Below are 24,597 nucleotides of genomic sequence, written 5' to 3' on the forward strand. Positions count from 1 at the left end.
TTGAACCGCAGGCCCACAGCAGTGAAAGCGCCGACCCCTAACCACTGGACCACCCAGGGAATTCCCCTGATACCTTTCATTAGTTCAGCCTGTTGCACTGGAAAACTTTTTGGTGTTTATTTAAAAACCGCTGTTTGCCCTCTTTCTATCTGTAGGCAACGAATACATAAATGCTAGATGTCAGGGATATGGTCTATCACTTTTGTTTTATAGAAGCTGACTGGATAGGAGAGGTTCAGACTTGGCTGACCTCACGCAATTAATAAACAGGGAGTGACCCGGGACGAGGACCTAAGTAGTAGCCCAGACAATTAATAGGCATTGTCCCACCTATTCACACAAGGGTTAACCCAGCATTTCCTTTCCACGCCCTGTTAACTCCACCCCCTTCCCCGTGAACCAAAAGCGGAGCGGCCAGGGAAGCTTGTCCCTTGCGGGATGCCGTAGGGGCCCGCCCTCAGCTGCTCTGGGCCCGCCCTCAGCTGCTCTGGTCCGGTCAAACATGGCGGCCTCCGAGTCAGCGGCCGCTGTGAATCCAGGCACTGCGGAGGGCGAGGAGGAGACGATTCTCTATGACCTGTTGGTCAATACCGAGTGGCCCCCGGAGACAGAAGTACAGGTGAACCAGGCCCCTCCAGGGCTGAGGCCAGCTTGGTGCGGGCGCTGACCCGGCAGAGCCACGTTGCAGTAACCACGTAGGAGAGTGGAGCTGGGTGGGCGGGGGAGCAGGACTCCGCCGCTTATGCGGTCGCCCTGGCAACGGTACCGTGGGCTAGCGAGGGTCTGGGTCCCCCAAGTGGAATTTCCTGGGATTCCTCCTGGGCTCCAAATTAGGATGTCGGGGGGCGGAACCTCGGTCCCTGAGGCATGTACCTCCCCACGCTGGTTTTGTTTCACTGCTCCTACTTGGAGGGGAGGCACAGCGTTGGATTCGAGGGTCCTTCTCATATCTAGACTCTTGGTGGTCCCTTCCCGCGGGCCGGCTAGGGCTGGGCAAGGCTGATCCTCGTCTGAAGTGGGAGGATTTTCCAGGACACTACAGTCCATCTCAGCATCTGCTGGGCTGTCGTGGAGCGCGGCATCAAACCTTTGCTCCTACTTGGGCCTGAATTGCGCCGGGTCTTGTGTATTTCAGTATATAAGCATTTAATGAGTGTATGTGTGTGTTCGTCCGTGTTCCACACACTGTGCCAGGCGCTGGGCTTACAGAGGTGAATAGCTTTCGTGGTATTTGCAGTCTAGAGGGAAGACAGTGGAGTAAACGTTTTTCATCGCCTACCGTAATATGCGCTGTAATAGCGGTGTGAGCAAAATGCCTTGGGGAGTGAAGATTTATGAGCTACGGACCCGGCTTTGGGCTCTCTGTTAAAAAGGGGTCGTAGAGATTGGTAATCTGGACCTTGGAGTTATTAGTTTCGTAGAGAGGACCTCCCAGGCACAGAATGAAGAGTAAGAACCAGGAATCCACATTTATTCAACAGCTATTTTATGAGTCCCTAACGTGTGCCAGTCACTGCTTTTGGCTCAGAACATGCAGGAAGATCGGAAAGGACTTTCTCTAAAGATCATGGAGCCCAGCCCATATGAATTCTTATTTACAACGTCTTTTCTGAGTTTCTTTACTGGAGAAAGTACTCATTCTCCTGCTTCTCTTTGTTTCTATCTGTAAGTAGTTTGTTTTTTTTAAAATTTATTTATTTAGGCTGTGCCAGGTATTAGTTGTGGCATGCAGACTGTTAGGTGCAGCATGCATGCGGTCGACCAGGGATCGAACCTGGGTCCCCTGCATTGAGAGCGCGGAGTCTTACCCACTGGACCACCAGGGAAGCCCCTATAAGTAGTTTTTAAATACTGGTAACTTGTACCCAGTACTCTGAGTATTAGCAAAGAAATATAACTTATTGTATAAGTATTACTAGAAAATTCTCAAATGTGTTTGTTTTTCCATTTGCAGCCTAGAGGCAACCGGAAACATGGTGCATCCTTTATCATCACAAAAGCAATTAGGGGTAAGTATAGCATATTTATTTTTCTACATATAATGATACAGTTAGCCGATAATTTTTTTCTCATTCTTATTTTTTTCTATTCATAACTGCTGTTTTAGGAAGTTTAGGGATTTGAAATGTGTTCTTCTGAGTTTTAATGTAGAGCCTGATTAAAAATGAATAGCATAAATGTTATGTAAGGTTTATTTTATAAAAAATGCATATATACATATATGATATATATGATATGTCTATAAATATACATATGTGTGTATATATACATATGTATGCATATGTTTACACACATACATTTTTAATGCGGCTTAAAGTATGGCCTGAGTTTAACCATTATGGATGTGTTCTGGAAGAAATGAAGAAAATCAAACCCACTCAGAGAATCTACGGACATCGACGGTGAAAAGAGAGTGACAGACCGTTTTAAGTGTTTTACATGATGTTTCAGATACATCTGTTTAGAGTTACTCAAATTACAAATTTGATTAACCAGGGCGAATGTTTAACTCCCGACAGACTTTATGTATGAGCTCACGAGATCTGAGAAAGTATTGAGCACTAGCCGATTAAGCTGGTGTTACGAGGGCTTTATGTGTATTTATTGATGCAATCCTTTACCAGACCAACAAGGTAGGTGTGTTAGCAATTTATGTTTTTAGATGAGGAAACTTGCCCAAGGTCATGCATTTGGATTGACTACATTTCTTTCTGGATCCAAAGCCCATCCTTATTATACTGGGGAATTTCAGCTACTTATAAAGAGAAGGTTCAGTTTCAAAGGAGTTGAGTACTTGAAATTAACTCTAATTTTATCTTCTGATAAAGATAAAATAGTTTTATCTTCTGTTACAAGAAGTACTAGCATGTTCAATTTTCATTATCACAAATGTGAAATTTTAAAAATTTAGGAAATGTACACAAGTAATGTACAAAGTTTAGAGAATATAGACAACCACAAATTAGAATAAATAATTCCTCATTTTACCACCTGGAGATAATCTCTTATCCTTCAGACCTTTTGCTATTGATACATACATAACCATGTACACAGGTTCACACATGATTACATTTTAAATGGAATCATATAAAACATTGCTTGTCCATAGTGTGTTAGAGATTTTGTTTCCCATGGACTTCCTCATTTTAGGCAATATTATTATTTTTTAAGTCTTTGCTGTAAAGTGTAAAATGGTATCTTAACCTTTATACAAATACTTAGGTTTTAATGGGTGATTACTATGACTTCTACTCCATGGTTTTATTAAAGCCTGTTAGGAGAAATTTAGCATCTCAAACCACTTTTACTTGTTGTACTATTAGGAAATACTTCAAAGTTCTTTGAATAACACAAACTTGGGACTTAATATAAATCAATATATGATGTAAAAGTTATAGTGTATATTAGATTATATTTATTCTTGTCAAGAGCTGTATTCTCCATGTTTTGTTTTGTTTTGTGATGACTCAGTCTACAGTATATTTCAGGTTTATTATCAATAAATCTAAAATTGAAAATGATTCCTAAAGTATAGCTCATTCATATTTGGCTTTGCTGTTTCTTTTTATTACAGATCGTTTATTATTTTTAAGCCAATATATCTGGTACAGGTGAGTCATGAATTCTTCAGAGAAACAGTATGAACAGCAAATACAAACAATATTATTTGTATTTATGATTTAAGTTTTCAGAATTGAATCCCAGATTGTGATATGGACACTGACATTCAGGTGAACCCAATTTATAAGATAGACCTTTCGAACATTTGGCCTACCCTGACAAGATCTCTCCGTAAAAGTAGGGGACTTTCTGATCCCTTAGTCATTATTAGGAATATCTCATAGCAATTTCTCCTTTCTCTCAGTGTTCCCAGCCTTCTCTTGAATGCCCACATGACGGATCTGTGCTTGTGTATCTTTTTAAAAACCTTTTTGTTCTTATTGTTATATCGACTCTTGTGGTTAATATTCATTCAGTTGCTATGCATCAGAGAAGGTTCTTTAGGTTTCAGTTCTTGGGAACTTCTTAAGTCTTTTGAAGGTTAAGTGTGTTTTTAGGCCTGGCGCTAATATTCACCTTTAAAAGGAACAGTGAAATGATTATTCTGACCAAGATGCATGTGTAGGAATTGTTTTATAGAATTATTTACCACAGATTGCCTTTTACTCAAGGACATCTAATCTTAAAAGCTCCAGAGATAATAGAGTTCTAGTTCTATAAAAGGGACCTTTGGCTCTTCTCTGAGGTTAGCTCCAGTGCTTTTCTGCTTTTACTGTGTGTGTGTGTGTGTGTGTGTGTGTGTGTGTGTGTGTGCATAAATTAAATTTCTTACTGAATTTTATCTTATTTTTGGGGGTGTGGGGTGTGATAGAGAACTGAGTGAGGGAGAGGGTAGAGGGGGGGAGGGGAGTGTAAGAGGTAGGCTGTTTTTCCTGGTGTCACCGGGCTACACTTGCTAGTGCTGAGCACCCGTGGAAAGGGATGGCAGAAGATGCGTCTGTTTGGGTCACTCCTTGACAGTAAGTCCTTTTGTTATTTGTTAAGAAGGAGGACTTCCAAGTGCTCCCTCTGATACAAGCCTTGCCCAATGTGTAAACACCTTAAGATCAGGCATCAGGAGGTATGTTTCTCCCAAGAAGTCCCTTTCCTTGCATTGGCCACGTTGATCAGTGTACAGACCATCAGTGAGCACACCATGAGGTGATTATCTCGTCTTCCCTGTGGTATGTTTCTTTCAAAAAGCTTGTAGTTGAGTTTTTTTTTTTTTTTTTTTGGTAGTTGAGTTTTTTGCTCTTGAGTTTATGGTAATTGTACCTAAAAGTTTTCGGGGCCAATATTGCTTTCAAGAGGCTTTTTCTTTTCAAGTTTTTTTCTTTCAATCATGAAATACTATAAACAGACTGAGAATTATAGACAATAATATAATAAACCTGTTACGATTTCTGTCCACATCTGAATTAAAGCAGTTGTTGCTGTTCTGCCGTGTTTGCTTCAGATAGCCCTGTTTTTCTTTGTATGCAAGATGTTACAGCTCAAGTCCTCTCCCCACACTCTGCCCAACCTTTCCCCACCCTTCCCCTCCAGAGGGAGTTATCATTCTCATGTTGATTGTATCATTCACCTGCATGTTTCATCTTTATTATTTCTGTAACTATCTGATGGCATTAAATATTTTATGTTTTAAAAATGAACATGAATATACTGAATGTAAATTACTAATATTTTTTATCCTATTTTGTGTTTTTATTATTTTTTTTCATTTTCCTGTCCCCACCCCCCCCAGTCAAATTATTTTCTTTCTGCTTCTTTTCCACCTATTTTCTTGATTTCTTCATGTGTTAATCCTCTAATTTATCTCCTGATTCACGTATGGTGGATCATTTCCTTATATATTTTGTGAATGATGCTATCGTGAGCTTATGCCTGGGCATCTTGTGTCACGTGAGTAAAGTGAAATCGCAGTCCAGTCTTGCATTCAGTAAAAGCTTGGGGTTTTGATTTTTTCATAGGTTTCATTCCCATCCCCCCACAGACCAGAATTCCAGGTGGAGATGAGATTCTGGAAGGTCTCCCTGGGCCTGTGGTGACGTTTGTCTAGTTCTCCCTTCTCTGGTAGCACTGCCATTTGAGAGTCCTGGCCTTTGCAGGAGTCTCACCTCCAGCTGCTGTCCTTCCTGTGGCCCACAGCTCATTTCCTCTCCCAGGTGTTAACTCTCATTTTGAGTTCTGTTTCTCTCTTTGTCCTGTACCCAATCCTGACTTTCAGTTCTCTTTGCATTTGTAGTTCTTGGAGATTTCTTTCTTGTGAGTTTAGCTGTACATTAGAATATGTTTTCGTTAGAGTTGAGCCAGAATTTCTAGGTGTGCATTGCAGGAGGGGTTTCTTGTTTTTTTTTTCTTTTCTTTTTTGCAAAGATGTCAAACATTTCTTAGAATTTTTTTTTTAATATCTTTACTGGAGTATAGTTGCTTTACAATGGTGTGTTAGTTTCTGCTTTATAACAAAGTGAATCAGTTATACATATGTTCCCATATCTCTTGCATCTCCCTCCCTCCCAAGGAGGGGTTTCTTATAAGCTCATTCTGCTATGTTACTGGCACCCTCAGTATCTTCTCCTTAGAAAAAATACAAAATTTATTTCATCGAACACATCACCAGGTTTTTTGGGAAATAGAGAAACGTATGTGGTCAAGTTTCAGATGTCCAATTAGTAAGTTTTGGTTTTGGGTCTGCCAGTATTCAGTTTTTATATTTTAATGGAAAAAAATCCTTATCGCTTGCCATAGATCTATATGTTATTTATAATGTTTACCTACTTGTACGTGGTTTCCGTGATTAGATGTTACGTTAGCTGATGTGTTGTGGTTTCAGCCCTGCACCTTTTCTGCTCCCTGAGGGACTGGTTCGTTTGGTTAATAAACAGGTGAACTGGCATTCGGTACTTGCAAGGTAAGAATGCATAAAATTCACATAATGTTCCTCTGCCTGGGCAACCATGTAAATTCCATCATGGATCTTAACTTTGGGGTCCTTACGGCTTGCAGTCTCGATTTTTGTTGTATATAAATTCCCTGTGCCCCATATGATTAGTATTGTTTAAAAGTGTTAATTCAACTGTACTGAATTATTTTGTTTGCTTTTTGTATCTATATACTCATCTAATTATAAAGTCAAAAAGTTGGATAATTAAAGATATGAACAAATTTGAAAATGATTTTAATTTCTTAAAATGATTCCATCTGTGGTGAAGACGGCTGCAAACACTCACATAGGAATTTGTTTCTCTTTCTCTCCCATGAAAGCAATGGGAAGCTTTTGGCTGCTGTTCAAGATCAGTGTGTGGAGATCAGGTAACTGTTACTATTGTTCATATTCAAAATTTCCCTTGAGAAAAGTTTTACCTAATTTATGAGAACTAAGATTTTTAAAGGGGGTATGCTTAAAGGAATTTTATTAGTAACTCACGTAATTTTGTAAGGTGTCAGGCACCAACTTGTGCCAATTGAAGGATGAAGGATGCTTTCTCAGAGTATGGCTTCTACTTCCCCAGGTCACTCTGCTGTCTCCTGAGAAATTTTACTTTCTCAGTAGACAAAGGCGTATCTTCCAGAGCTCTGAAAATCACTCTTGCTCGACCAGTTACTGCTAACTAAGACAGCTAAGCAGATGCTCAGGAAGGTATACAAAAAATAGAGGTTGCTTTACTTGTTGGCAGAAAGCTGTAGATGGAATCTGGGTTTGCAAAACACTAAGGCTTCATGTTACTGGAGACCAGTGATACTCTCTGTCCTCTTGAGACATCAGTGGCATTACACACATGTAGAAGAAGTCTCTAAGCTGGGCTTTCCATGTACTTCATTTTTAAGTAGTATATCAGTTGTGAAAGGAATAGCAACAATAGCAACTAATTTAGGAAAACTAGTTGATTTTCTGGGAAATTATCAGCAGGAAGCCAAATGTGTTGCATCTCTGAAAGTGGGGGCTACTCCTTTCTTTAGGGAAGCCCTAACTCTTGAGTCTCAAAAGATAAGCACTGAGGCGGAAATTTCAGGTTGCCTAGATACCGGTCAAAAGTTTTTTCTACTACTTTATTATTGAGTAAAGCTAGTATTAATGAGCATTCAGTTGTTAGCACACTGGTTTTAGCTTTTCTGCTTGTGAAATTTCTTTTTCCATTTATCCAAATGGAACTGGACCCCTCAACTTTTGGGAGAGTAGACAAGAGGGTTTGCCCCCATTGGGGCACCGACTTCAGATTGGGAGGCTACGTAATCCTTCTTAAGACTGTCAGGATAGAAATGATTGGCAACAATGACAGCCTTCCAGAACTTCATTTCTTCATCTGGCATGGCTTTAATAGGCAGGGGCCCTTTTCTCTAAGAGCAACAAGTGAGCATCAGGTGGCACAGTGTTTGAACTGATACTGTTCATAGAAATGGGCTAGCATTTCCTACTCCATTTGCTGCAGTGATGTCACGTGTTTGTTTTTTTGGAGAAACGTGCTCATCTGTGACTTCTTTATGAACAGCAGATAGTAATCAAAATTTCCATCTTCTTCCCATGAAATGAGAACATTAATGGAATGATTTTAGGTGTTAAGGTTGGAATATGCATGTGGGGATGGGATTGATATTTAGGCTTGTGAAGGAGAGTTTGACAAAGGGTTTCTGGAACTTGTTAATAAAGACTGTGAGGGAAAGCAAAAATAATTGTTTGCTTTTATAAGAGCATTTGCTACTGGATTGCTAGCGTGTAAAATTATATCTATAAAACTTACACATATATCCAGCTCTTTAGGAATTCACTCATGCATTTGAGATTAAGTGGTGAGGGAAGATTTCTGGGCAACAGAAGTGACGCTCATCAAGGTCTTACTCATCTGGTCTGTAGTTTGCAAAAAAGCTTTGTAACTTATTATATTCAAAGACTCTGGTATGGTGAAGAGTCAGCTCTCTCAGGAAGCCTTACAGGAACTCATTCCCAGTGGATCCCCCTTCCCCTCATTGGTTAGGTGCTGATCCTTTATGTTGCTATAATAATTAACACATTTATTATACTTAATGATAAGGTAATGCTAACAATGTTGGGCACCACTGTGTTCGTTGTTTTTTTTAACATCGACCGTTGTGTGTTCCGTGTGTAACTCAACCCTTGCAGAAGGCCAGTGAGGTAGGTGTAACTATTCCCTATTTCAGAAATAAGGAATCTGGCACAATGTGGTTAAATAGCTTGCCCAAGGATTTGAAATCAGCCATCGTAGCTTCATTGTTCATGCCCTTATCTACACATCTATACTACCTTTTGATCATGTCTTTTAGCCATCTATGCCCATATGCTTATATGTGGATTTCCCCCGGTATATTTAGGGTCATTGCTTTGCACAGCTCCAGGGGTGCCATTTGCTTGAAACTCAAGGGATGGGATTTGAAGTCTACAGCTCCATTATACTGTGTGTTCCTGGGAGGCATGGGCTGTCCTTTTTTCCTAGCATTTGTATATTTCCTTGGATGTAATAGGTGCTTAGTTTATGTTTAATGAGTAAGTGGTGTGTTTGCAAGTGGGACGGGGAAGCGGATGCTGGGAGGGCATTACAGGGCAAGCCTGCCGACTTACTCGGAGTTGGCACTCAGTTGATTTTGTTGAAAATAGACCCCCACACTTACTTTGCAGTAACCTGAAAGGAAGTGTCTTTGAGCAAAGATGTGGGATGGTGAGCAAAGAAAAAGGGCAAGGTAGATCCCCAAAGTCAATGCTATGAATAGTGGCTGTGCCTGAATAATATTTAAGACGTTTGTTCTCTCTTCTCTGTATGTGTCTTCTCTACCACAGTGAAGAGCACATACAATCCAAGTTGGCTCCAGAAGTAATAGTAGTGGGCACCCAGTATTCAGTAAATATTTGTTGATTGGACTAGAAAATGAAAGATAATTACAGTATCTGGGGTTATTATTCAATGTTAGGAAGCAGTTATAAATGTGAAATGGTTTTTGTGGAAAACATGCAAAGCTGAAACACACTTTAGTTTAGGAAACAGCTCTGCCTTTTGCAGGATAGGACTAGAGCTGCTGTTCCCCAACTTTAGTTCTGTAGTGAGTGGCAAATGACTCTAATAGCTTGCTCTAATATGGCACACATAGCCTGCTTGTGTGGCGCTCACATGGGTGAAAAATGACTTGTGAATTGCTACTTTAATTTGTAATTTGGTGGTGGTTATGGATTATCAGTGGTTAATATATGTTTCTTTTATTCCTAGATAGTGAAGTAATATGTTACAAATATGGGAACTAATTAGAAACCATCACAGAATACAACAAAAAGCATTAAAATAGGGGACTCTTATAAAGAAGGCACCTCCTTCCCCCCAGTTTGCTCATCTATCTTAAGTGAATACATTCTGTGAAATTTCGACAAAACAAATTTATGTCTCCCTCCCTCCCTCCCCTTTTCCAGCAAAAAGAGCAAACTATTATTTGTGATTATATTAAGGATGAAAGTAATGAACATTTACTTTGGTCTAGTTCATGCTAATTTATATGTAATGTCTCATTTAATCTTTTCCCAAAGCTGTGAAGTTGCTGTTACTTATCCTGTGTTATTGAAAGGAAAATGAAATCATGTTGAATATTTTGTCCAGGTTACACAAGAGAGCTGAAATCAGGTCAAGTTCACTTCAGAGATCATGTCCTTTCTGCTCTAGCCCACATAGAGGCCTAATAGTCCAATTTCTTGAGGAAATTTATTTCCATATTTCTAACTGGATTTTGTTATAATATTTTAATAAATGGCTAAAAATCTTAAAGAGTCTGTAAAGTTTGTTTTAAAGGTAATGCTTAGTTATTTTACAAATATTAGAAAATACAGTTAAGTAATTATAAAGAAGAACAGCAAATTTTACTGTCCAAAGTTGTCTACTGTCAGCATTTTGGTGTATGTTCTCTGACACTTTTCTGTGTGTGTAAAAAAAATATATATATATAGATATATACTACGTATATATATGTAGATGATGCTCTACATTCTATTTGATACCTTTTTCTTGATAACTTTTGAAAATTAAGATATTGTCAGCATCTTTCCATGTCACGTATCGTAATAGCATAATATTTCATTGATTATATATAGCAAAATCTAATAATTAATCTCTTCATACTGGCTGTGTTTTTCTCTTTCATAACTTAGGCTGCATTAGTTGCCTTGATATCTGTGTGTATCTGTAATTACTTCCTAGGGATAACTTTGTAGAACTTAAATTGCTACATCAAATACTATGGACATTAAAGTTTTGGATAATTATTACTAAATTCTTTTCTAGAAGGTTTACCAGTTTTCATTTTTGAAGATACAATAATTAGAATACTTTAGTATATATTTCAATATCACAGATATTAAGTAGGTCGCTAATATAAATATGGTCACTTGTTAAAGCTATTTGACTTGTTAAAACAAGACTTTTCTCCCTAAGTGATTAAACTCTGCAATATGGTACAGACCAGTGGTTCTTAACCAGGATCAATCTGTGCAGCTTTAAAAAAATATTTGTGCCTCTGGGCCCCGTCCCGGATTTACTGCATCAGAGCCTTTGCCGATAGGGTCCAGGCATCTCTATTGTATTAAAAGACTGTGCTTAAAATCAGTTATGCTTGTATCACTAGATTCCTAATGTAGCTATGTTCCTAGTGAAATAAGAAGGTTGGAAGAAAACATTGTCACCAATGAAAGGGTCTTACTTGAGGCACAAAACCATCCATATGAGAGAAGGAATGATTTAGTGTTGTCTAGAGAAGTTGTCTGGTCTGTTAGTGTTTGTGACGTCTTATAGTACTACACAGTAGTGTTGTTATGGCAAAACTGTTGTCTTAATTTTACATATATTTTGCAGGTCTGCAAAAGATGATTTTACATCTATTATTGGGAAATGTCAAGGTAAGAGTTTCCAAAATAGTCAAAAAATGAAAAATTCAAATCTGCAGCAGTTAATTTTTTTTTTTAAACTCATTTATTGGGCTTCCCTGGTGGCGCAGTGGTTGAGAGTCTGCCTGCCGATGCAGGGGACGCAGGTTCGTGCCCCGGTCCAGGAAGATCCCACATGCCGCGGAGCGGCTGGGCCCGTGAGCCATGGCCGCTGAGCCTGCGCATCCGGAGCCTGTGCTCCACAACGGGAGAGGCCACAACAGTGAGAAGCCCGCGTACCGCAAAAAAAAAAAAAAACAAAAACCCTCATTTATTTATTTATCTATCTATTTATTTATTTTGGCTGCGTTGGGTCTTTGTTGCTGCACGTGGGCTTTCTCTAGTTGCGTTGCGCGGGGGCTACTCTTTGTTGTGGTGCCCGGGCTTCTTGTGGTGGGTTCTCTTGTTGCAGAGCATGGGTTCTAGGCGTGCGGGCTTCAGTAGTTGCAGCACATGGACTCAGTAGTTGTGGTGTGTGGGCTTCAGTAGTTGTGGCTTGTGGGCTCCAGAGCGCAGGCTCAGTAGTTGTGGCACACGGGTTTAGTTGCTCCACGGTGTGTGGGATCCTCCCGGACCAGGGATTGAACCCATGTCCCCTGCATCGGCAGGCGGATTCTCAACCTCTGAGTCATCAGGGAAGTCCCAGCAGTTAATATTTCTTAAAAGTCAGAATAGATACTGTTTATTGACAAGGATTATTATGACTTTATTAAAATAATTTTAAAGCATCTTAACTGATTTCTGTTCTGTAAATGTTTTGCTTTAAGATCTGAATTTTGGAGAGATTTGAAATTGAAACTGTTTTACAAAAGTCTAAGCCAGTTTTGGGATAAAGTATTTGTATTTTGAATTCAGTGCAGAAAATAATTTGTAGATATGTTAGGAGTTGGTCAGTTATAGACTAGTAAAAGTAATCTTGGATTTGATCATTGTTTGATATACGATTCAGCAAAAATTTACTGAGTATCATTTATGTATGTGAACCATTTTCCTGGGTCCTAGGGGTATGATTGTGAGCAAAAAGGCATGGCCACTTACCTCACGAGGCATGTAGACCCTCAACTATGTAGGCATGTAGACTTTGATAAATCTGATGAGGGAAATACAGGGCAGAGTGAGAGTTTAACCAGGGGTGTGAGATGAGACTGTTGAGAAAAAGTGACTTTTGGAAAGCAGCCTTAAGAATGAGTAGAAGGTAGGAGAAGAGGGGGGAGTGTGTTGATCTGTGGGAGCCGTGTATGAAAAGGTAGGAGAACCATATGGGAGGGAAACAATTAAGTGGGTACTGTTAGGTAAATGCATCCATTACTTATGTTTTATTTACAGGACCTCCAGTTCCATTTGTCTGACCTTGTGTTACTTTAACAGTGGAGTAGTTGTAGGAATCATCATGATGATAATCATAGTCATTGTGGTGATGACACAACCACTTGTCATGTCCTTCCTGTGTGCCAGGCGCTGCATTTAGTGCTTTCCATGGACCTTTCCTCATTTACTTGGAAGCACATAGTATACATATTTTATCTTAAAGCAGCATTAGGGTAGAATAAATAATCAACAGTGAAAGAGCAAGGAGAAGGGAGGCATTGGTAGCTTTGAAATCTACAAAATGATGGTAAGACAGAGGATTCTCCCTGGCTGGTTGGTCTTAAGTTCCTGGTCAAATGCAACATTAGTGGCCTAGGGCCAGTTTCCTTCTCATTTTTCTCATTCTCAGCTGTCCAGATGTGTTCAGAAGATTAAAAATCAAATATTTTTAAAATGTTTTCAGTCCCATATAAGTGGTGATATTAATTCTATTAGTATGTCAGAATCGTTATTCTTATACAATTCCACGTATACTAGTGGATAAACTAGTAATAGAGTTCTTATGGAGTTAGCTTTACGTATAGTGTATATTGTCACTTAAAAGCAAATGTGAAATTTCCTACATACTTATATAAATTTACCTCCCCTTCTTAAAATCTGTTCCTTCTGTTCTGTTACTTGGAGAACCCTGTTCCCTCAGTACTCTGGTCAGTGGTACCATTATCTGTACCAAGCCAAAAATCTAGACAGTTTCTCTTCTTTTTCCTTCTCTCCCTTCTTTCTTACTTTGACAAATATTTATTTAGTTGCCACCATATGCCAGACACTATTATGCTAGGCAATCTGTTTACAATGAGGAATAAGACATAGGTTACCTAGACTTAAGGGTTTATAGTCCATCAGGGGAGAGAGAGAGAAATAATTCTTTGCACTTACACTGAGTGACACAGTGGAGAAGCCTCACCTTTTCTTAACTTCACCACGTCCTGGGAATCTGTTTAAATGGCTCTTGCTTCCTGCTTGTGCACTTCAGCCATCACAGCCCTGGTTCAGGCTCTTAACATTTTTTTTTACTTGGTTTCTTACAACAGTCTCCTGACAGGGTTTTCTTCTATATGCCCTTCACTTATCAATACGTTACCCTGCTTGTCAAATTGATCATTCTTCATTGAGAATTCTCTCAAGATTACCCTTCAAGTCTGGCTCCACTGCTTCCTAAATATTAACCTTGGACAAGTTACTTTACCTCTATGAGCCTCAATTATCTGTAATACAGGCAAAATCCTATAGAATGGGTTGTGGAAAAATGATGTGAGCTAATATATATAAAGCTCTTGGCATAATGTCTGACATACTAAGTACTTAGGAGGCATTAAGCTATTATTACTGTTACTAGTACTGTTATTCTGCCTAAAATCTTTCAATTGTTCACTCTTGACTATAGAACGCAGTTCATATTTTCTAGTTCAGGACACGAGTCAGCCTGTGTCTGTCCTGTAAGATACCCCTGCCATACGTCCTGTGATCTAGTATAAAGTAGCTTGCAGTTTTCCATCCCCATTGTATTTTTCATGCCTTGGTACAGATGGTTCCTTTAGCCTAGAAGCTCCCACCTTTATATTTAATTAATTAGTTCTGCATGTTTTAGTTGAAGCATCAGCTTTTTTTGGAAACCTTTTTTTTCTTGCCCTCTTCCTCATGATTTGTGCATTTTTCTTAATGTTTCTGTAGGACTTTTTGTACCTATGTCATTTCACTTAGCCTAATCTTTTTCCTTTTTAAATTGTTGACTTGCTTGTTTGATTCCTAATTAGATTGAAGGCAGGGCTTCTGCCTTACTCAACTTTTTTTTTTTTTTCCGCATTCTTAGTGCCTAGCATGGTGTCTGGCACATAGAAGGCACACAGTTTTTGACCATATCAAGTGGATAATGGTAGTTGGGAACTATTAAAAAGATTTTTATGAATGAATCTGTGAAAAAGTGTATTTGCTTGTTTCTTTTGAGTTAATTTTGTAAGTTCATGAGTGTGTGTGTATGTATGAGTATATATATATATATAATACATATATATGTATGTATTTTGTATATATATATAGACATATATAAGTTTATGGGTAATTGTCATGATATTCTTGTTTTTTATTCCTGTTGTATGCAAGTGTGTATACATACCACAATTAGAACAATAAGGGTAGGTAGGAAGCCGTATTTGCTTAGTATCTTTTTGAAAGTAAATTGAAGGGGGAGTAGTTTTTGTGAATTTCTAAACCTTGGGGCTTTAGCATTTTCTGAATTTGCTTCCTATAGTTTTTTCACCAGCACTTATTAAAGTGGACCAGGCTTGGCTTAAATAATGTATAAGGATCAAGAAGTTCCGAGAAGAATAATTTGGGGGTATTCAATTGCCTTTTCTCCCAGTGCGTCCCTTTTGTTGGGTGAGGGCTCGGGGAGCCTGCAGTGGGCTTCTGAGAAGTGGTGCTCAGAATGTTGGAGTGATTCAGACAGACAGCCCCTTTGAGCTTTGACATTAGACCCTACTCTGAATCAGTAAGTAAACTGAGAAATCTGTAAGTTAACATGAAATTGGGAAGATTAACCCTTCTGTATTTTACACAAATTGTAATATTTGTTAGAGCTTTTACTGTGTACAGTTAATGTGGCAGCATGAGTGAGGTAATAATGCTTTGAGAACTAATGTTTTATTTTGTTGGCTTCTGAATGTGTGGATTTATGACTTCGATGTGCATTAATGGCTTCTTTCCATTTCATGTAATGTGAGGTAGTGATCATTTGCTTATTATCTAACTCATCTTTATGGGAATAACTCATATGCCAAATGATATTTCCTGTGTATGCCTGGAGAGAAGGAGCCGGATGGTTGTTAATGCGTTTTTGAAACTACATATCGTAGTCTGCAAACTGAAATAGGAGCTGTTTGGTTCCACTTTGGTATTTTTCAGTTATTGTTTCATAAAGTATATGCTGTTTGAGGATATTTAAATGTGGATTGCAACTTGTTGGCTATGTTTGCCAGGCCATAAATAGTAATTCAGTCTTCTCTTTCTATCTTGAATAGTGACCTAAAAATAGCACATGAAATTAGACATCTTCAGAGCTGTACTATGTTAATCAGGAGATTTTCCTCATATTTCTGATTTTGAGATACCATAAACCAGAGCTTCCTAATGCTGAGCAGCAGCTTGCCTAGTGTAGGTGGGCTGAGGTCCTATCAGCCCTCCAGTGGCCCGGTGGCCCTCTGACAGCGTGAGCTCAGGCTGGTTGCCTCCAGTTTCCAGCAACCTCATCAATTTACCCATAGGTGCCATACAAACGTGATATTCTACGTGTGTCTTGACATGAAAAAGGTTGGGAAGCACAGACTGTTTGAAGCACCCAGATTTTGAAATGAAACATTTCATTCTTGAACTGTGATTCAGGAGCCTCAGGTTATATGGTAACTATTTCTTTTCATAACTTTTTTCTTTTTTTTTTTTTTTGTGGTACGCGGGCCTCTCACTCTTGTGGCCTCTCGTTGCGGAGCACAGGCTCCGGACGCGCAGGCTCAGCGGCCATGGCTGACGGGCCCAGCCGCTCCGCGGCATGTGGGATCTTCCCGGACTGGGGCACGAACCCGCATCCCCTGCATCGGCAGGCGGACTCTCAACCACTGCGCCACCAGGGAAGCCCTATTTCTTTTCATAACTTTTAATAAATTTTTTTCCTGTTGAAAAAATAATGTACATTCTCAGCAAAAATTTTAGAAACTAAGAATGAGCAAAAGTAGAAAATAAAAATAAGCATACTATCCAGAGATAAGTACTATTAACATTCCGTGATCTGTTCTTTCAGACATTTTTCTGTAAGTGCTTGTTACTATAGATATGCTCTGTGAAAGTAAAATGTTTTATAATCTGCTTTCTTCACTTAAAGATAGATTGTTAAGTCTTTTAGGTTGAAGTTAAAGACGAACTTTCCGAAGTATCTTTTTTGATCTTTTTTTACTGGATAACTTCCTGAGTGTTAAGATGTAGGTCTCCCAATCATCCAAATTATCCAGAAAGTGCCTATAAATTTGATCTCTGAGGAGTAAGTATCTCAGTGTTATACTTGATTTCACAAGCAAGGTAGAACCATCGTTAGGCCTTTGTGCAGATAATTGTGTGTAACATAGGTAGCAGATTATTAATTACATCTATGTTCATGGAGCTATTGGTTTATAGATTTTTTTTTTTTTTTTGGTAATGTTTTTCTGGTTTGGTATTAGAGTAGCGCTGGTCTCAAAATAATGAGTTGACAAGTGTTCCTTCTTTTTTTGTTTTATGCAAGAGTTTGTGTAAAATTGGAATTATTTCTTAATTGTTTGATAAAATTCACCAGTGAAACTTGGAGTTTTGTGAGTAGGTTTTTAATTCCTAATTAAAATTTTAAAATAGATATAAAGCTTTTTAAAATTTCAATTTCATCTTCTTTCGGTTCCAGTTTTTTTAATGGAATTTTCCCCTAAATTTTAGCATATATTGGCTTAAAGTTGTTTGTAGTACTTCCTTAGTATCCTTTTATTGTCTGTCAGACCTGTAGTGATGTCCCTCTTTTGTTCTTGATATTGGTAATTTGTGTTCTCTTTCTTTTCTCTTGATCAGTCAGGCCAGAGTTTTATCAGTTTATTAATATTCAATAAAAATAGCTTTTGATTTCTTTTTCTGTTGTTTTCTTTTGATTTTTGCTTTTATCTGTATTATTTCCTTTCTTCTGCCTACTAGATTTAATTTGCTTATATTTGTCTAGATGGAATATGGAAATTTATATCACTGACTTTAAACCTTTTTTCTTCTGTAAGCATTTAAGCTTGTTGTAATATAAGCAGTTTTGTTATTGATATCTAATTCTGTTGTGGCCAGAGAACATATTCAATATGATTTTAACCTTTTGAAGTTATTGAGAGTTGATTTATGGCCCAGCATATGGTCTGTCTTCAAAAGAATTTGATTCTTGCATATGGTGCAGTTTTTAGGTATCGTGGTTTACAAATGTTAATTACATTGAGTTGGGTTAGAGCTGTTCACATTTTTATATATGCTGATTTTCTGTCTAGTTGTTCTGTCATTTCCTGAGAGAGGAGGGTTGACATTTCCAAATATAATTGTGTATTTTATTTTACCCGTTCTATCAGTCTTTATGTATTTAGGGGTTCTAGTTTATAGGTGCCTACACGTATTATTTTGTCTTCTTGATGAAATGGCTCCTTTACTGTGATGGAATGTCCTTTTCTATCTCCAGTAATACTTCTTGTCCTGGATTCTATTTTGTCTAATATTATTACAGTCGCTCTAGCTTTTTTATGATTAGCATTTGCATGACATATTTTTTCTCTTCTTTTTCATTTATCTGTATTAAATGTACATCTCTTATAGAAAGCATATAATTTGTCATGCTTTTTTTTCAGTGTGACAATTTCTGTCATTTAATTGTAATGTTTAGAACATTTACATTTTTTTAAAACATCTTGATTGGAGTATAATTGCTTTACAATGGTGTGTTAGTTTCTGCTTTATAACAAAGTGACTCAGCTATACATATACATATATCCCCATATCTCCTCCCTCTTGCATCTCCCTCCCACCCTCCCTATCCCACCCCTCTAGGTGGTCACAAAGCCCCGAGCTGATCTCCCTGTGCTATGCACCTGCTTCCCACTAGCTATGTATTTTACATTTGGTAGTGTGTATATGTCCATGCCACTCTCTCACTTCATCCCAGCTTACCCTTCCCTCTCCCCGTGTCCTCAAGTCCATTCTCTACACCTGCATCTTTATTCCTGTCCTGCCCCTAGGTTCTTCAGACCATTTTTTTTTTAAGATTCCATATATATGTGTTAGCATACGATATTTGTTTTTCTCTTTCTGACTTACTTCACTCTGTATGACAGTCTCTAGGTCCATCCACCTCACTACAAAAAACTCAGTTTCATTTCTCTTTATGGCTGAATAACATTCCACTGTATATATGTGCCCCATCTTTATCCATTCATCTGTCGATGGACACTTAGGCTATTGTAAATAGAGCTGCAATGAACATCGTGGTACGTGACTCCTTTTGAATTATGGTTTTCTCAGGGTATACGCCCAGTAGTGGGATTGCTGGGTTGTATGATAGTTCTATTTTTAGTTTTTTAAGGAACCTCCATATTGTTCTCCATAGTGGCTGTATCAATTTACATTCCCACCAACAGTGCAAGTGGGTTCCCTTTTCTCCACACCTTCTCCAGCGTTTATTGTTTGTAGATTTTTTGATGATGGCCATTCTGACTGGTGTGAGGTGATACCTCATTGTAGTTTTGATTTGCATTTCTCTAATGATTAGTGATGTTGAGCATCCTTTCATATGTTTGCTGGCAGTCTGTGTATCTTCTTTGGAGAAATGTCTATTTAGGTCTTCTGCCCATTTTTGGATTGGGTTTTTTTTTGATATTAAGCTGCATGAGCTGCTTGTATATTTTGGAGATTAATAGAACGTTTACAGTTAATGCAATTATTGGACTGGTTAGGTTTTACCTTCTTATTTTTCTATTTGTCCTATCTCTTTTCTGTTTCCTTTTAGCATTTGTTCTGGGGTTTACAATGTGCATTTAAAAATTATTTTATTACACAGTGTATATCCATTCCCTCCTACTCCTTTGTACTGTTGTCAAACTTTTTATAAATGCTAAACTGCCACAATATATATTTATATTATTATTTTTGTCCAGTAACTTTTTAAGGAATTAAAAAACAAGGGTAAATCTTTTATTTTTCCTTCTGTTTTCCATTTCAGTTATTTTTCAACTTTTTCTTTCTGTAAACGTTTCCATTTGATAGTGTTTTCCTTCAACTTGAAGAAATTATTTAATATTTCTTGTAATGCAGGTCTGTTGATAAATTCTCTTATTGTTGGTCTGAAACCATCTTTGATTTTTGCTTTCATTTTTGTAAACTATTTTCTCTGGATATAGAATTCCAGGTTGACCTTTTTTTTTCTTTCAGCTGTTTAAAGATATCATTGCATTGTTTTGATGAGAAAGCAGCAGTCATTGCTGTTATTGTTTCTGTAGGTAGTGTGTCTTTTTTTTTCTAGCTGCTTCTAAGATTTTCTCTTTTTCATTGATTTCAGGAATTTGGCTCTCATGGGACTTGATTTTTTTCTAGTTTTCCCGCTTTAGGTTTATTGAGCCTTAAGATCAGTGGATTCATAGATTTCATCACATTTGCAAAATTTATGGACATTATTTAAAATTCAAATGAAATTTCCTAACTTAGTCTCTTGTTTTAGGCTGTGGTGGGCAGCCTAGTCTGAAAGTAGTTACTCTGGGTTTTTTTTTTCTTTTAATTACAAAAGCAGTACATACTTTGAACAAATTCAAACAATGCAGAAGTAACAAATAGATCGTTTTATCTTCTCAATTTGCATTCTTCATAGAAACATATTAATGGTTTAATATAAAGCCTTCTTTGCTTATATGAACCTGTACATAGATGGATTGACTTTCTTTAGGTAAAAAAACAAGATCATCTTATGTATTTTGTTCTTCATCTTGCTCCCACACTTACTGTATTGATGATGTCTTTCCCACCCAGTGCACAGGTGTAATCCAGTCTTTTAAATGAAGCCACAGCATTCCATTGTGAGAATGTGAACCACGTTTTATTTATCTGTTCCCCTCTTAGTAGAAATTTAGATTGTGTACGGTGGCTTGTTTTATTCTTTCTCTTCCCCTCTTTGTCCCTTTCCCCCTCTAACAGCACTGGAAAAGACATCTGTTTGTCCATGGGTGTAGCATACAAAATGTAGCTACTGCCGTATTTCCTTCCTGAAAGTTATACTTATTATACAACTATGTAAAAGGTATGATTATAAAGCTATTTCTTCTCTCCATTGTCAGCACCATATGTTACCTATTTCTAAAATATTCATCAGGTTTGGCAGAGGGAAAAAAGCATCTCATTTCCAATTTGCCTATGTTTAGTTAAATGGTAGGGCATGTGTTAAGTTGCTGTTTTTTTTTTTTTTGTGAATTGTTAGATCATATCCTTTTGGCTATATTCCTCTTGGATTATCTGACTTTTCCTTATTGACTATTTTCTTACTTGACTATTTCCTTATTATTTCTATATAGTATGAAAGTTACCCTTTGTCATATATGTCGCAGATATTTTTCCCAATCCATTTGTCTTTCAAATGTGTTATAGTGTCTTCTTTTTCCATGGAGCATTTTTTTTTTTTTTGGTAACTGCATTTGTCACTTTTTTTTCCTTTATAGCTTCCAAGTTTTGTATGCTTTCACCTTTCTTATTCTAGGATTGTAAAAATTTTCTCATATCTTCTACTAACACTTTAATTTCAAACATTTAAATATTTAGCTCCTCTCCATGGCTTTTAGCGCCACTAGTTTGCTCTTACTCACTGGTTCTTGATGTAAAAGTCAAAGAATGTTTGGGAGAGAGTGTTCATTGAACCCTTGGTGATCGTCCCATGGTCACACCCAGCTGTTTTATGGCAGCACTGAGAATAAAACCCGGTGTTCCTTCTTTGTAATTTTTTCCCTTTTCCAGTTCTAATTTGGGTACATGAGCACTGGATTGAAGTGTGCTCCTTTAGCACTTGAGTGCTGTTGTGTCCCAGCCGAGCACGAAATGCTGGTGATAAAGTTATGAACAATACGGACACAGCACCTGACATTTTGGAATTTATAGTTTAACGCATAAGGCAGACAATAAAAAGTAGACAAATATATACTGATTTGGGATAAGAGCTGTGAAGGGCATGAAATCATTCGAATGGAGAAGAACAACGGAGCCTCGAGGCTGCTTAGACAGGGTGGTCGGAGCACACTGCCTAAGCAAGCAAGATTTAAATTGAGACGTGAAAGATGGAAAGGAGCCAGGGACCGGTTCGGGGAAGAGTATTCCAGGCAGAGCAGACAGCACTGACAGGAGCTCTGAGGTGCAAGCAAGCTCGGCAGTGGGGCAGGTTGAAGGGGCCGCAGCCAGTGCAGGATGAGCGCGGCTGTAAACGGTTTCACCAGCAACGTGGCAGTTGTCACACTGCTGGTTAACTTTATCATCAGCCCATTTGAATACTTTTCAGAAAACTCCATTGACACTGGCTTTGTACAAATCTGTCCTGTTCGTTCCTCTCCAAAACCACACAGGGTGCTGGAAAAATCTGATGATAATGTCTTTCCTTTCACATTGTTATGTGAAATCTTCTCTTGTAATGAAAACATATCTTTATCTGGGTCAAAACACATGCCGAGTTTTCTGGAGCTGCTGGTTATAACTGGAAGTAATAGTAAAAACAAAGTCCCTTCAGGTGGAACTTACTTCAGACAGATACGGAAGGTAGTACATAAATCTGTTTATCCTCCTGTCAAAATGAAGAGGAAAGATGTTATCGCAGGTAAAACAGAGACAATGGAAACATGTTGCTGTGTTTCTTTAGAATGTGAATACTTTTCAGGACATTAAATTGTCCTCTTGCTGGTGTTTGTGTAGCATCTGTGTATTTGTGGGTCTTGAGGTATTCTGTTGTTTATCATTTTGTGCTTAAGTTTACTTCCAAGTTTCATTGTTCTTTTAAAGCTGAGGACAGAGAACTGATCTTTTTCTTCATTTTATTCCCACCTTTAAAAAATTGCTTTTCCAAAGTGTATGCAGTATTTCGTTAGGCTTTAATAAAATTCCCTAGACCCTCCTGTGTTCAGGGGCCTCTCTTGGCTTTTTTTGGCATGCTTTTTACCTTTGAAAAATAGTCAAAATGAAGAAACTTGTTGACATCTGGTATACTTTCCCCATATACAGAACGTATTTTACATATATTGCAGAGATTAGGGGGGTTTAAATTCTACCGTACCTCTGTTAGGTGGAGAGAAGACTTCAGTTATATAATTCACGTTTAATTGTTAGTCCCTGAGGAACGGTAAACCCTTAGCATTACTTTACCCCGTTACTACAGATTTTTCTGAGAGGCTGGGGCTTTGCTCATTAGTGAAACGTTAATCACTTTCTGTTCCAGGTCCTGGGATGGCAGTGTTGAGTAAGACATTGTCTCAGAGACTTGTGGGGGAAATAATCATGTAAACACCATCGTCTGATGTGATAAGTACTATGAGAGACTTCTGTACAGTATATTTGGGGGCACATAGAAGAGGGCAGTCAGTTCTGAAGAGTGTCAAAGAAGGAAGAGGTGACAGTTTGTTACCACAGATGGTTTAACAAGCAAGTACCCTCGGAGTAGCATTGGAGATGAACATTCTAGGTAGAAGCAACAATGTGCATGAAAGACACAGACTGGAGTATGCATGGTTTATTTGCCAGGTGGTTGTGTTATTGGTGGGTTATTAGGTGTATGATGGAGGAAGGGCGGGGAGGTGAATTGGAAAGCTCTGGTGGGACCATTGGTGAAGGGCCTTTTATGCATGTGGAGGAGTTTGGACTTGATTTTTTGGAAATGGATAAACATCAGGGATTTTAAAGCAGGGGAAAGATGTGATCTCTTCATCTTTCTCTTTTATAAAGATAACTTCGGGTACTATTGAGGAAGGATTAGAGGGGAAGAGCCTGAAAGTGGGAAGACCTGTTAGGAGGCTGTCATGAGAGTGTAAGCCAGAGATGATGAAAGCCTGAATTGCGACATTAGCAGAGGAATAGAGAGAAGGCAATAAATTTCAGAAACATTTCTGAGTCAGTAATCCTCAGGCTAAATCCAGGCTCTGACTGAGGGGCCGTGTGTTGTAATGAAGTGCACACTGCACGGGAAGGCAGCATGCTTACATTCTGGGTTTGTTCTGATTGTGACTCCTGGTGTCACCTTGAGGCTCCTAATCATTTGGAATTTTTGCTGGTAAAGGGAAGGCACTGGTCCTACCTGGCTCTTCAGTTCTGGGATTCTAATAAGGGGAAACAGGAGCAAAGGAAACATCAGAAACGTCAGACAAACTTAAAACAGTTTAGAGTTTCACAGCCCCTTTCTCTTTTGCAGCTGGTAGCCTTTCTATTGTACTGAAAAATTCGGAACAGAAGAAAATACCGGTGTCGTATTATTAAGGTGTTGATTCTCAAAATCTTATAATTTTGTAATTGATTGAGAACAGTTCCTGATTCAGTTGCCTAATATACATATGTATTCTTTTCCCTTTCTAATTCTGTCAGTATAATCCCACTTTGTTTTTCTTTACAATCTATATTTGAAATACATATCTAAAAGATCTCAGTTGACATTTTGAGTTTTGTTTTTTTTTTTTTTGCTTTTGGAGGAACTTAACTCACTGGACTGGAATAGTCTCCTGCTTAATCTTTATGCTTTTGATCTCGCGTAATTTCATAAGTATTTTGAGGTATGTCATTCCTGAGCCTTTACCAGATGAGGGCGTGCTCAGCATTCAGCAGACCACTGGTGTCAGTAGACTTTGCTTCTTAAGTAAGTGGGGCAAGGCTTGTCACGGTTTACATTTTCCACTCTTACTTGAAGTGGCTTTCTGGGAGCTGTTCTTTTCTACTGAACAGGAGTTTTAGAGACCCTTAGGAAATGATGTCATACTTGAATACTCTCTTTAGCTGCAGGAACTATAGGTGTTAACTATCTTCATAATGTTAAAAGCACTTTTCTTTTCATTCTAGTTCCAAAAGACCCAAAACCCCAGTGGAGATGTGTGGCATGGAGTTACGATTGCACCCTGCTGGCCTATGCCGAAAGCACGGGAACTGTGAGAGTGTTTGATCTCATGGGAAGTGAACTCTTTGTTATAATCCCGGTATGTACATCCCTTAAACTGAAAACATTTTTTTTTTTGACTACCTTTCAC

The 24,597-nt window shown here is 38.3% G+C and overlaps 1 protein-coding gene across 5 annotated transcripts in view; it reads left to right on the forward strand.

Annotated features, from left to right (window-relative positions):
* Positions 1 to 455: 455 nt before the first annotated feature.
* Positions 456 to 24,597, forward strand: part of NBAS (NBAS subunit of NRZ tethering complex) — a 343,094-nt gene continuing 318,952 nt past the window's right edge. For 4 of the 5 annotated variants that reach the window (XM_089923419.1, XM_089923421.1, XM_089923420.1 and 1 more), the window contains exons 1-7: positions 456 to 619; positions 1,955 to 2,009; positions 3,575 to 3,611; positions 6,374 to 6,451; positions 6,805 to 6,852; positions 11,382 to 11,425; positions 24,413 to 24,546. In XM_089923419.1, the coding sequence (XP_089779545.1) occupies positions 503 to 619; positions 1,955 to 2,009; positions 3,575 to 3,611; positions 6,374 to 6,451; positions 6,805 to 6,852; positions 11,382 to 11,425; positions 24,413 to 24,546 (513 nt within the window). In that variant the 5' untranslated portion in view covers positions 456 to 502. Of the gene's footprint in view, positions 620 to 1,954; positions 2,054 to 3,574; positions 3,612 to 6,353; positions 6,452 to 6,804; positions 6,853 to 11,381; positions 11,426 to 24,412; positions 24,547 to 24,597 lie in introns of all 5 variants that reach the window. The other variant, XM_089923423.1, reaches the window with a different exon arrangement.

The sequence above is a fragment of the Delphinapterus leucas genome, chromosome 13 (genome assembly GCF_059928025.1).
Source record: "Delphinapterus leucas isolate spDelLeu-1000000601 "Yukka" chromosome 13, BTC_Dleu_Yukka2, whole genome shotgun sequence".
Lineage (NCBI taxonomy): Eukaryota > Metazoa > Chordata > Mammalia > Artiodactyla > Monodontidae > Delphinapterus > Delphinapterus leucas.